This window comes from Leptodactylus fuscus, chromosome 8, assembly GCF_031893055.1.
Source record: "Leptodactylus fuscus isolate aLepFus1 chromosome 8, aLepFus1.hap2, whole genome shotgun sequence".
NCBI lineage: Eukaryota > Metazoa > Chordata > Amphibia > Anura > Leptodactylidae > Leptodactylus > Leptodactylus fuscus.
This window is the reverse complement of record NC_134272.1, coordinates 37618057-37632154: the sequence shown is the minus strand read 5'-3', so window position 1 is coordinate 37632154 and position 14098 is coordinate 37618057. Positions and strand designations below refer to the sequence as shown.

Genomic DNA, 14098 nt, shown 5'->3' with positions numbered 1-14098 from the left:
TTTCACTGCACACCGCTTGCTAATGCGTTTGGTAATCCGTTCGGGGGGGAGGGGGTTCCCATGCAGACTCCCCAAACAGATCACCGAACGCAGATGTGAACCAGGCCTTATACATATACCATATATACTCACACATATACAATACAATATACAATATACACATACAATACTATAGCACATATACATTTATATACATTCATATACCATATAAGTCATATATATACTTGTATGAATACATATATACACACACACACACATACAGTATATACATACACATTATTATAGCATACTGTATATACTCACACATACCTGTATACAAACATACAGTACTCACACAGTATACAAGTCACATACTTTACACAAATGTACATACATACATATTAAACATACAGATTTTACAAAAAGAGTTTACTCACCTATTCCAGCAGTAGTGAACTCAGCAGACGGCTCCTGTCCTCCCCACACGCTGCGATGTAAGAGGACTCAGTGTGAGGAGGAGGAGGGGGGGGAGGAAGTGCTGCGGGCAGCAGGGGAGACCTCACAGGAGAGCAGCAAAGCAGCTGCAGGTAAGTGAAGGGAGCGACCGTTAGCTGATGCTGAAGAAAGACACGTTGTCCTCCGATGTGTACTTCTTCAGCATCAGCTAATGGGGGCCCCTGTGTGTGGAGGCAGATGCATTGGCCAGGTGCCCGGTTGGGGCCCCTGGCCATCCCGATCGGGCCCCGACCAATGCATCTGCATTGGTAAAAATCAAAACTTTAAGTCAGGGCTCGGGGGCCCACCGGGGGATTCCCCAGTACACCGGTGGGCCAGTCCGAGCCTGGTTCCGCCACAGCTGCGATAAGCAAGCAGTAAGCGTATGGTCTTATCTGCGCAGGTGCAGCTTCACATCAGCTGCTGCTGTGTTGTGTTAAATAAAACTATTGGACTTTAGTGTGCAAACATAACATGGCATCCAGATACCAAACCTATAAATCTGCTTTCCAAAAGCCATGTAGCGCTCTTTTACGTCTGTGCATAGCTGTGTACCCAAACAGCAGTCTTATCCCACATGTATGACACTGCTGTACCCAGGATAACATACTTAATGTTCTATGTGGGTATAAAGTATTGTTTTCCACACAGCCAGACACAGAAGGGTAGGGCTCGGCAAAAACAACATGGCATCCAGATAATTATCAGGAAAAATTAAATAATACTTTGACAGTCTTATTTTTTAAGTGTAAACTGAATTTTATTGAAATTTCCAAAATAAAGAAACAGAATCACAAAGCATTACAAAATGGCAAAAGCAAAACAGTGCCCAGGACGGGCTAAACAAGAGGCACACGTGCCAGCAGTATGCAAGTCAAAACAAGTCAAAAGGAGCATCAGCAGACACAGCACGGCCCCGAGAATGATACCAAAACAACACAGAACTAGGGGAGGACAAAACACCACGAGGACAGGAGACAAAAGGGGGGAGAGGAAAACAACAGCCAACATAGAAGTGAAGAGCAGGGTAAGAAAGGAAAGAGAAGGAGGACGAAAAACGCCCATGAACTCCAAAAAGGGAAACACCAGAAGAAAGATTAAGGGAAAAGTGAAGAGAACTCAGTCGAATCCTGAAACGCGATCCACGGCCGCCAGAGGGTCTCGAATTTAGATGAATCCACCAGATCCTCCGCTACAATTGCTTCCATCCTCCTAATGAGAAGGAATTCCTGGAGCCATTGACAGTCTTATTTTTTAAATCATATTTTATTTGAAAAGTTATATTTTTTGAACTCATGGAATTTTATTTATTTTTTTAAAAAAAAACAAAAACTAATTTTTGTTGCTTTTGAAGGAATAGTAAACAGTGATCTAAATCAATGAAGGTTATTCAACCAAATAATCGGGATCGATCTTTCCCAATCCCAATCGCTCAACCCTATTAATGATATGTACATGAATAGGGTTCAGCTGATCTTGAGATAACCTCCGACCTCAGTCCCACCGGACAAGATCGGGATCGGAATTCTGATCGCAAAATTTACTTAATCGACGATCAGAATCCGATTTTTTCCCATCCCAATTGCTCAACCCGTGTAATAATTCTAGTAAGTTTCCACTGTGCTGTCCCTCTGTTATTTATTTGTGACTAATGTAAACTGACAAATGGGTATACCGTATACCTTGTAAAAGATGTGTGCTTACACACAGTCTGGCACTGTTTGCACTGATTGCGTAATGTTAGATTGTGTGGGAATACTACAACTAATGACACCCAGTTATCAGTTATCCATAAATTTATGGATTGAATAACAGAGGACACAAAGCAAATTTAAGAAAACATTTACTCATAAAAACAAGATTTATAATGTTATGGAGATTACAGTTAGTTACTAGAGATGAGCGAGTAGTTTTCGATCGAGTAGTATTCAAAATACTCGTACTCGATCGAGTACCACTCGCTATTCGAATGGAAAAGTTCAATGCAGAACCAGCATTGATTGGCTGAATGCTATACAGTCGGCCAATCAACGCTGGTTCTTCTCCTACCTTTAGAAGTCTTCTCCGTGCAGCTTCCCCGCGGCGTCTTCCGGCTCTGAATTCACTCTGCCAGGCATCGGGCCTGGGCAGAGCCGACTGTGCATGCCTGCTTGTAGTGCTGGCATGCGCAGTCGGCTCTGCCCAGGCCTGATGCCTGGCAGAGTGAATTCAGAGCCGGAAGATGCCGCGGGGACGCTGCACAAAGAAGACTTCTCGGAGGATCCAGCCCGACCCTCACTCGTGGACTTGGTAAGTATAATTTGATCGAATGTTGCCTACCCCTGAAATGAGCATTTTCCCCCCATAGAGTATAATAGGGTTCGATATTCGATTCAAATAGTCGAATATTGAGGGCCTACTCAAAACGAATCTCGAATCTCGAACATTTTACTGTTTGCTCATCTCTATTAGTTACTAAAATATTATTGTCAATAATGGTAACAGTGCCACTTTAAATTGTAAAGCAATCTGGTCCTTAAAGAGTTCACAAACTCTTTATATTTTAGTAAACTTTTTGGTGGTCTTCCTTAGAGCTGTTTTGACTTCTTTATTCCTAAGCGTGTAAATTAAAGGATTTAACATCGGTGTAATAGCAGTATAAAGCACTGCCAACAATTTGTCAGTGCCTGCTACAGAGCTAGACCTTGGCTTCAAATATGAAACCATTGCTGATCCATAAAATATTGTTACAACCATCATGTGGGAGCCACATGTGGAGAAAGCTTTCTTCTGCCCTGCAGATGAGGCAATTCTTAATATAGATCTTATAATTTTAACATAAGTTGCAATAATAAAAATAATTGGTATAATTAACATGGCTGTTCCTATAGTATAGTTCAAAAGTTCCATCGTGGCAATATTGCCACATGCTATTGAGAGGAGTTCTGGAATTTCACATTCAAAGTGATTTATTTCATTTCGACCACAGCGATCCACACGCCATGTAACAACAACACTTGGAATAGCCAATAAAAATCCACAAATCCATGTTCCAGAGGCTATTCTGATGCACACGGACTTGCGAATAATGGTAGTGTAATGCAAGGGATAGCAAATCGCTATGTAGCGGTCATATGCCATTACAGCTAAGAGAATGCATTCAGCTTCTCCCAGAACTAGTGAAATGTACATCTGGGTTACGCATTCTGTCACAGGGATGTTTTTCTTGGAAGACAAAAAGTCTCTCAGCATCCGTGGTATAACTGATGATGAGTAGAAGATATCCAGAAAAGAAAGGTTGGCAAGAAAAAAGTACATTGGGTTGTGAAGGGTGATATCTGTGATAGTTACCAGAATGATAAGAAAGTTCCCTGAAAATATAATGAGGAATATAATTAAAAATATAATAAAAAGGATGATTTGTAACATTGGGTTATCAGTGAGTCCACGGAGAATAAATTCTGTGACCAAAGAGTCATTGTTCCAAGCCATCCTATAAAATGTAACAATTATAGTTCATGTTAGTGCTTAGAATGTTAGCTTACATAAAATTACATTGTAACAAAAGGATAACAGAAAACAAAAAAACTAAACAATATGAACATGACTATAAAATACAACCTCACCCAATCACAATAGCACACAGAACATAAAAGCTAGACATTTTCCATTTCATTAAAATAAATAAATTAATAAATTAAATTGATGACAGCAATACGTCAGAAAGATAGGACAGGGCCATGTCTACCATTATGTAGCAGCCCCTCTTTTTACAAAAAGATTTTAGAAAGGATTTTATGACCATGAAAACAACACCTGGGAAGCAGAAAAGAACCTTTATTTCCCTGCCAGTTATCCCTGTATGAGAACACATGCCACACTAACATCATGTTAGCAGAGAGACCGTTTACAGAATTTCAAGAAATATTTGGGACAGACTATCAGTGTTCCTGGCCTGCCAGCTAAAAAAACATCTCTCCTAAAATGGAAAGGATTATATGACCATGAGAAAAGGGACTAGGGAGGCAGAAAAGAACCTGGATTATCCATCTATGGGAGCAAATGCCACATCAACATTGTGTTAGCCGAGTGACAATTTACAGAATTTCAAGAAAAAAATGGGGCATTGTGACATGACAAAGCATTGTGCTTTCTTGCATAGCTTGCCAGCTGAAAAAGCCAGACTTTCTTCCAAAAGTTGTTCTTATTCCTCTCATAGTTCTCTATTTCACTGTTTCTGTGGTTTGCTCTATGCAATAATAATTCATCATTGTTGCTCAAACTGATGTTCAAGCATGTACTACAGTGTCACATAATGTATGCATCACTTTACTGCCATGAAATAAGGGAGGGTGAGTAACAATGACTTGCCCTGTTGAAGTTGGGGCATGAAATGGTCCAATGTGGAGGAACAGGAAGAGGCCACATCGTGTTGGTAGATTGACAATTTAAAGAATTTCAAAAACAATTAATGGCATTCTATCAGGGTGCCTGGCCTGCCAGTTGAAAAAGCTAGAATATCTTCTGAAATGGCTATTTTAATGACTGTGAGAACAGCACTTGGTTGCCACAAAAGAACCTGGATTATCTTTCTGGTTATACCTGAATGGGAGCAAATGTATAACCATATCAACATCTGGCAATTGTAAGTGACAATTTACATAATTTAAAAAAAATTGTGGAAGATCATCAATGCGCATGACATATGAAACTTAATAAAGAAGTTAGTCTAGAAAAAAAGCACCAAAAATGACTCCTTTTTATGGGTGCACATGCAGAATTTCAAGAATAATTTTTGTGCCTGCCATTTAAAAAGCCGCATAGATAGACTTTCTTTCAAAGATGACCATGAGGAACAATTTGTTCTACTTCTTCCTTTAACAGTTATCTACTCCATTGTGTCTGTGATTTGCTGCATGCAGTAATTCCATGCATTTACCATATAGTTGGGGCAGCATGGTTGCTCAGTTGCCTTGCAGTGATGGAGTCCTAGATTTGAATCTGACCAAACACAACATTTGTAAGAAGTCTGTAAGTTCTCCCTGTGTTTGTGTTGGTTTTCTCCCATACTCCAAAGACATACTGATAGGGAATGTAGATTGTGAGCCCTATATGAAGCTGTGATTGACAACATATGTAAAATATGACGGCGCTGTGAAATTATAAATGTGCCATATAAAAATAATGTAAGAAAAATAAATAAGTAAGTATACAGTAGTGTTGCTGAAACTGACACCATGCAACACTGCCGTTCTGCAGCATCTGCCACAGTGCCATTCAATGTGTGTTTCTCATTATAGCCATGAAACGAGGGAAGGTAAGCAGTGGCATGCCCTGATGAAGTTGGGGATAGGAAGGTATGTTCCAGTGTGGAATAACTGAAGGAGGCATAGGGGTCCTGCCTGGTGTTTAAATTGTGGCTGCCCTGCACCCATGAGGTGATAGCACTCAAAAGAAGCTTGTCTTGCTTCTTTTCTAGACTGTGGCCACTGATGTTCAAAACATTGACCATGGGCCATGAAAGATATTTAATGTTCCTCCCATAATTGCTTCTCCATGTGGCATGCACCTTTCTCACATGGAAATTAACAAGGGGAGGTCCACATGGTGAGTTGAAGCAGGGAAAGCTTTACTAAAAAAAATCTATGACAGTCAGACAATCTCCTTGGAGACTGTACACATGCTATCAGTTGGCGAAACACAGTAGATTCAACTAATTGTCACATCAGTGATTGCACCGCCAGTGACTTGGCCAGGTGTGATACATTTGCAGAACAGCAGAATGACTGGGCACAGAGTGTACTGGAAATTCATTCCTTTATGGATGAGGACTGATTGATGATGAGGAAGAAAAGCAGATGCAGATAATAATGATGAAGACCAGGTGCTAAGTGAAGATGTGGCCTACCTACAAAGATGATCACGGGGAGAAGGAATAAAATGGTCTTACTCACTTGTTGCCACATCCATTCTCATTTTTCCTAATGAGCTGGTGACACTGTTTGATGTTCATAGTACGCAATTCCTACATCTCTGCCTGCAGGCCCAGGCTAGAAGCCGACTTCCTTCATTTCTAGGTGCAGTGTGTCATCATCATACATGCACAGTACAGATAGTACTGTGTACTGTGCTACTGATGCCAATCAACTAGTGGGCACAAAGCTGAGCAGAAGTTAGCAGCAGCAGATAGTGAAGCCGAGTGATGCAAAGCAACTTCCCTAAAGCCCTTTTCTGCTCATTTGCGTAGGAGGAAGAATAGAGCAACAGTCCCGAATAAGAAAACATCATTGTAAACTGTGCTGACAGCCCTACAAGGTACTGTGATTAGTTTCTATCTCAACTTTGTCTTGACAAACTAACTTCAAGAAAATGGATCAAGCAGTGATTGATAACAAATCCATTCCAAACACCTCCTTATATTCTTTAACCACTTCAGTACCGGGCCAACTTGTGTTCCAGGACCAGACACATTTTAGGTTTATTTTGTATGTGCGGTTGAGGTCGACTCTCTAACATTTTTCTCGTATGTCTTAGTCAACTAATTTTTGCGTCTTTTTTCGGGGACACATAGGGCTTTATTTTTATGTTGTTTTTATTTTCAAATGTGTTTTCATTTTTTTGTATCCGGGAAAATATAAACATAATAGGAGGGAAATTGTGTCTGGTTTTCAATTTCTTATTTTTATTTTATTTAATAACACAAATGTCACTCAAAAATTTTATAAAATAGTATTTCCTCTCCTTTACTGTAATTTTTATTTTGTATGGTGTCGTTGGGGGTGGGGCTATAACCTTTAATAACGGCGTTTTATTAGCGTATTATTATTTTTTTATTATTATTTTATTTACATTTACTTTTTTAAAAACTTTTTAATTATATTTTTATTTCATTTTTTTTTCAGATTGTGTCCCAAAAGGAGATAAGAGACCTTTGGGGACATCTGATCACTTTTTATATTTTTGTACTTTTTTTGTATTGGGGGCTGATTTCCCCTGCAACTGAGGCTGGTACATTTAGCCTCAGTTGCAGGAGGAATACAGCCTCCTACACGCTGTATACACAGTATACAGAGCTGATCTGGGTCCTGTAGGACCCAGCAGCTCTTGCAAGATGCTGCTCCCAGCAGATCACGTGACCAATGGGTTAGAGGGTGGCCACATCATGGCGGCGCCCATAGCCGTGTATACACAGCGATCGAGATGGCAGGGAAGGAAATAAACCTTCCCTGCCATCTCTCTAGGAGCTCCGGCTGAAGTTACAGCCGGTTCCCAGCTTCAGTAGCTGCACAATCTCCGTGCAGCTGCTGTGTTCTGACTGGACGTACCGGTACGTCCTGTCAGAACTAGGCAACCACTTCCCAGACGTTTATAGTCTATGGGCGGTCTGGAAGTGGTTAAATGACAGCAATACTACAAGGTGTCCAACTACCACAGGCTATTGGTTGTGAAGTGATGTCAGATGTCACCAGAACAATCACAATGACTCACAGACACGTGTGTCTTCTACATGTAGCAGTGGTCATTTTAGTTTCTCTGAGACAAATTGCTTTTTAACAAACTAAATTTTCATTATTTGGGTCAAACTCACCTTGGGTCAAACTCACCATCTCTGTTTGTGAATTTCCAAATTATTGCACTTTTTTACATTTTACGAGGCATCACAACTTTTTGGGATTAAGGTTGTACATTATTTACCTAAATACATTATATTGGCAAAAAAACTATTTTTTAAATGGCAATTCACATAGGGGCATCTTAAAATCCCCTAAAACAAGGATTAGCAACAAGTAAATTATGATTTAGAAGTTGGGTGTCAATCCGTCTTGTGTAGATCTTTGTGTCAGTCAACAGCAGCCTTTAGATTTTGCCATCATTTATGCCATTTTTGTGGCATATATGATGATGAATATGGTGGCCTTGCTCACATCTATCCCTGATCCCTCCCATTTTAGGAAAAATAATAACAATGAATTTGTAAAATAAAAACATTATGCTGGGTGGAAATATACTTGCAGGTTCATGAGTGGCAAGTGCTGCTTCTGTTTTTCTGTTCTTGTTTCTATGTCATGATTGGAAGTTTACTAGAGATGAGCGAACAGTAAAATGTTCGAGGTTCGATATTCGTTTCGAGTAGCTCCTCAATATTCAACTACTCGAATCGAATATCGAACCCTATTATAGTCTATGGGGGGAAATGCTCGTTTCAGGGGTAGGCAACGTTCGATCAAATTATACTTACCAAGTCCATGAGTGAGGGTCGGGCTGGATCCTCTGAGCAGTCTTCTCTTTGCAGCATCCCCGTGGTGTCTTCTGGCTCTTCATTCACTCTGCCAGGCATCGGGCCTGGGCAGAGCCGACTGCGCATGCCCGCACTACCTACTGTTGCCTGGCAAAGTGAATGAAGAGCCGGAAGACGGCGCGGGGAAGCTGCACGAAGAAGACCTCTAAAGGTAGGAGAAGAACCAGCGTTGATTGGCCGACTGTATAGCATTCGGCCAATCAATGCTGGTTCTGCATCTAACTTTTACATTCGAACAGCGAGTGGTACTCGATCGATTACGAGTATTTTGAATACCGTAGTATTCGATCAAATACCTACTCGATCGAATACTACTCGCTCATCTCTAAAGTTTACCCAATACAATAATAAACCTCTGCGTGAATATAATACAAGCGTAAATCTGAATGCTTATAAACTAGAGATTATAAGTATGGTACATGAATTATCCACTGAGCAATAAGTTGCATGCAGTTTTCTTTGTAAAGAAAAGACATTTTTTTAAAACGGGATTTTGTAGCGAAGTAAATTAGAGAAGTTGATTTAAAGGAAAAGCTGAACTGATTTAAGAAACATCATAAAAGACAGCATTGCCGAAGTACAGTAATTGATATAACACAAACACGTACCAATTCCAGGAAGTAAATGGAAAGAAAGATCTATCCCCTAGTTAATGGAAGATATGGAACTTACAGATAACGCAGCCTTTTATTTGTTTTGTGTTAGTCGTAGTCCCCAAGAATAAATGTCTCAAGGGCTTTATTACTTTCCAATAATTAGACATTGTATTTTGACAGATGTTTCAACTCCTGTACAGGGAATATATTCCAAACAAACGCAGTTATGGTATTTCCACTAATGAACTTGGTTAATCAATGTTGATAAAATGATTATTTTTTAAATATTACTATAATTTTAACTAATAGAACTTTTAGATTAATTTGTCTTATAGAGCCCACTGGGAGAGCCACCTGTTCACCAGTGGCCCAGTCCAAGATTGTGTGAATACATCATAGGTATAATATAGGCATGTTATACAGAAATAGAGTGTGTTATACAAGTGATCTAATGATTATAAAAAATGATTGCAACATTTTTAGTAAAAATAAATAAATAAATAAAGTAATGAAAGTTCTTTATTAAATAGAACAATAAAAAAACTCATTAAAAAAGTGATAAAACACTGTGAGAATAATGTTCTTTGATTTCTCCAGTGCGTTCAACACCATTCAGCCAGGGCTACTGAGGGAGAAGCTGAACCTTGGTGGTGTGGACCATCACCTGTCCAACTGGATCCTAGACTACCTGACAAACCGCCCTCAGTATGTGAGAGCCCAGGACTGTGTGTCTGACACTGTGATCTGTAGTACGGGGGCACCACAAGGTACAGTTCTTGCCCCATTCCTCTTTACACTGTACACTGCTGACTTCAGGCACAACTCATCCAGCTGTTACTTACAGAAGTACTCCGATGACTCTGCTATAGTCGGCCTTATCACTGATGGCGACGATAGGGAATACAGAGACTTAAACCGGGATTTTGTTGAATGGTGCCAGCAGAACCAGCTCAGGATTAATGCTGGGAAGACCAAGGAGATGGGGGTGGACTTTAGTAAACGGAGAGGTGCTCCGACCCCGGTGGAGATCCAAGGAACATGTATTGAGATAGTCAGGACCTATAAGTACCTGGGCGTGCTCCTCAATAATAAACTAGACTGGGCTGATCACCTGGAGGCGCTGCACAGAAAGGGCCACAGCAGACTCTACCTGCTCAGGGGGCTGAGGGCCTTCGGAGTCCGGGGGACACTTCTTAGGGCCTTCTTCAACTCTGTGGTTGCCTCAGCCATCTTTTTCGGTGTGGCCTGCTGGGGAAGCAGTATATCAACCAGGGACAGAAATAGACTTGACAGGCTGATCAGGAGGGCCAGCTCTGTCCTGGGGAGCCCCTTGGACCCAGTACAGGTGGTGGGTGACAGAAGGATACTGTCTGTGGTGACCTCCATGCGGGAGAACAAATCCCACCCCATGTATGGGACCCTGATGGGACTTGGCAGCACTGTAAGCAACCGTCTGCTTCACCCCAAGTGTGAGAAGGAGCGCTATCACAGGTCCTTCCTTCCGACCGCGACCAGGCTGTATAACCTACATCAGACCAAACGAAGATCACTCTGCACAGAGAACTAATGATTATGAGTAGAGATGAGCGAACACTAAAATGTTCGAGGTTCGAAATTCGATTCGAACAGCCGCTCAATGTTCGTGTGTTCGAACGGGTTTCGAACCCCATTATAGTCTATGGGGAACAGATACTCGTTAAGGGGGAAACCCAAATCCGTGTCTGGAGGGTCACCAAGTCCACTATGACACCCCAGGAAATGATGCCAACACCTCTGGAATGACACTGGGACAGCAGGGGAAGCATGTCTGGGGGCATCTAACACACCAAAGACCCTCTATTACCCCAACATCACAGCCTAACAACTACACACTTTACACACTCAATACCACCTCTCTGACAGTAGGAAAACACCTTGAAACATGTGTATTTGGCACTTGCAGTGAGGAGAGCTTGTCACCAGCAGTGAATTTGGCCCTTGTAGTAAGTTGAGGTTGGCACCAACATTTGTTTTGAAAATCAGGGTGGATTGAGCCTCTAACCAGCAGAGTTTGGGCAAATTCATGGTGGAGGGAGCCTCTAAAAACCCCAGTTTGGACCAATTCATGGTGGAGGGAGACTCTAAAAACCCCAGTTTGGACCAATTCATGGTGGAGGGAGACTCTAAAAACCCCAGTTTGGACCAATTCATGGTGGAGGGAGCCTCTAAAAACCCCAGTTTGGACCAATTCATGGTGGAGGGAGCCTCTAACCAGCCCAGTTTGGACCAATTAATGGTGGAGGGAGCCTCTAAACAGCCAAGTTTTGGGAAATTCATGGTGGAGGGAGCCTCTAACCAGCCCAGTTTGGACCAATTCATGGTGGAGGGAGCCTCTAAACAGCCCAGTTTGGGCAAATTCATGGTGGAGGGAGCCTCTAACCAGCCCAGTTTGGACCAATTCATGGTGGAGGGAGCCTCTAACCAGCCCAGTTTGGACCAATTAATGGTGGAGGGAGCCTCTAACCAGCCCAGTTTGGACCAATTAATGGTGGAGGGAGCCTCTAACCAGCCCAGTTTGGACCAATTAATGGTGGAGGGAGCCTCTAACCAGCCCAGTTTGGACCAATTAATGGTGGAGGGAGCCTCTAAACAGCCAAGTTTTGGGAAATTCATGGTGGAGGGAGCCTCTAACCAGCCCAGTTTGGACCAATTCATGGTGGAGGGAGCCTCTAAACAGCCCAGTTTGGGCAAATTCATGGTGGAGGGAGCCTCTAAAAAACCCAGTTTGGACCAATTCATGGTGGAGGGAGCCTCTAATTAGCCCAGTTTGGACCAATTAATTGTGGAGGGAGCCTCTAACCAGCCCAGTTTGGACCAATTAATGGTGGAGGGAGCCTCTAACCACCCCAGTTTGGACCAATTCATGGTGGAGGGAGCCTCTAACCAGCCCAGTTTGGACCAATTCATGGTGGAGGGAGCCTCTAAACAGCCAAGTTTTGGGAAATTCATGGTGGAGGGAGCCTCTAACCAGCCCAGTTTGGACCAATTCATGGTGGAGGGAGCCTCTAAACAGCCCAGTTTGGGCAAATTCATGGTGGAGGGAGCCTCTAACCAGCCCAGTTTGGACCAATTAATGGTGGAGGGAGCCTCTAAACAGCCAAGTTTTGGGAAATTCATGGTGGAGGGAGCCTCTAACCAGCCCAGTTTGGACCAATTAATGGTGGAGGGAGCCTCTAACCAGCCCAGTTTGGACCAATTAATGGTGGAGGGAGCCTCTAACCAGCCCAGTTTGGACCAATTAATGGTGGAGGGAGCCTCTAAACAGCCAAGTTTTGGGAAATTCATGGTGGAGGGAGCCTCTAACCAGCCCAGTTTGGACCAATTCATGGTGGAGGGAGCCTCTAAACAGCCCAGTTTGGGCAAATTCATGGTGGAGGGAGCCTCTAAAAAACCCAGTTTGGACCAATTCATGGTGGAGGGAGCCTCTAATTAGCCCAGTTTGGACCAATTAATTGTGGAGGGAGCCTCTAACCAGCCCAGTTTGGACCAATTAATGGTGGAGGGAGCCTCTAAAAAACCCAGTTTGGACCAATTCAAGGTGGAGGGAGCCTCTAATTAGCCCAGTTTGGACCAATTAATTGTGGAGGGAGCCTCTAACCAGCCCAGTTTGGACCAATTAATGGTGGAGGGAGCCTCTAACCAGCCCAGTTTGGACCAATTAATGGTGGAGGGAGCCTCTAACCAGCCCAGTTTGGACCAATTAATGGTGGAGGGAGCCTCTAAACAGCCAAGTTTTGGGAAATTCATGGTGGAGGGAGCCTCTAACCAGCCCAGTTTGGACCAATTCATGGTGGAGGGAGCCTCTAAACAGCCCAGTTTGGGCAAATTCATGGTGGAGGGAGCCTCTAAAAAACCCAGTTTGGACCAATTCATGGTGGAGGGAGCCTCTAATTAGCCCAGTTTGGACCAATTAATTGTGGAGGGAGCCTCTAACCAGCCCAGTTTGGACCAATTAATGGTGGAGGGAGCCTCTAACCACCCCAGTTTGGACCAATTCATGGTGGAGGGAGCCTCTAACCAGCCCAGTTTGGACCAATTCATGGTGGAGGGAGCCTCTAAACAGCCAAGTTTTGGGAAATTCATGGTGGAGGGAGCCTCTAACCAGCCCAGTTTGGACCAATTCATGGTGGAGGGAGCCTCTAAACAGCCCAGTTTGGGCAAATTCATGGTGGAGGGAGCCTCTAACCAGCCCAGTTTGGACCAATTAATGGTGGAGGGAGCCTCTAAACAGCCAAGTTTTGGGAAATTCATGGTGGAGGGAGCCTCTAACCAGCCCAGTTTGGACCAATTAATGGTGGAGGGAGCCTCTAACCAGCCCAGTTTGGACCAATTAATGGTGGAGGGAGCCTCTAACCAGCCCAGTTTGGACCAATTAATGGTGGAGGGAGCCTCTAAACAGCCAAGTTTTGGGAAATTCATGGTGGAGGGAGCCTCTAACCAGCCCAGTTTGGACCAATTCATGGTGGAGGGAGCCTCTAAACAGCCCAGTTTGGGCAAATTCATGGTGGAGGGAGCCTCTAAAAAACCCAGTTTGGACCAATTCATGGTGGAGGGAGCCTCTAATTAGCCCAGTTTGGACCAATTAATTGTGGAGGGAGCCTCTAACCAGCCCAGTTTGGACCAATTAATGGTGGAGGGAGCCTCTAAAAAACCCAGTTTGGACCAATTCATGGTGGAGGGAGCCTCTAATTAGCCCAGTTTGGACCAATTA

The 14098-nt window shown here is 43.0% G+C and overlaps 1 protein-coding gene across 1 annotated transcript; it reads right to left on the bottom strand.

Annotated features, from left to right (window-relative positions):
- Positions 1 to 3009: 3009 nt before the first annotated feature.
- On the bottom strand, positions 3010 to 6466 carry LOC142217238 (olfactory receptor 5AR1-like). Its single transcript, XM_075285432.1, has 2 exons — positions 6408 to 6466; positions 3010 to 3946 (listed from the first exon to the last, which is right to left on the bottom strand). The coding sequence occupies exons 1-2, from the start codon at positions 6464 to 6466 to the stop codon at positions 3010 to 3012; spliced, it is 996 nt and encodes a 331-aa protein (XP_075141533.1).
- Between the last annotated feature and the right edge of the window lie 7632 nt (positions 6467 to 14098).

Coding starts and splice junctions, on each gene's coding strand:
- LOC142217238 (XM_075285432.1), bottom strand. CDS start 6,466: ATGAACATCAAACAGTGTCACCAGCTCATTAGGAAAAATGAGAATGGA. Junction 3,947..6,407: donor GAGAATGGATGTGGCAACAA/GTGAGTAAGACC, acceptor TACATTTTATAG/GATGGCTTGGAACAATGACT.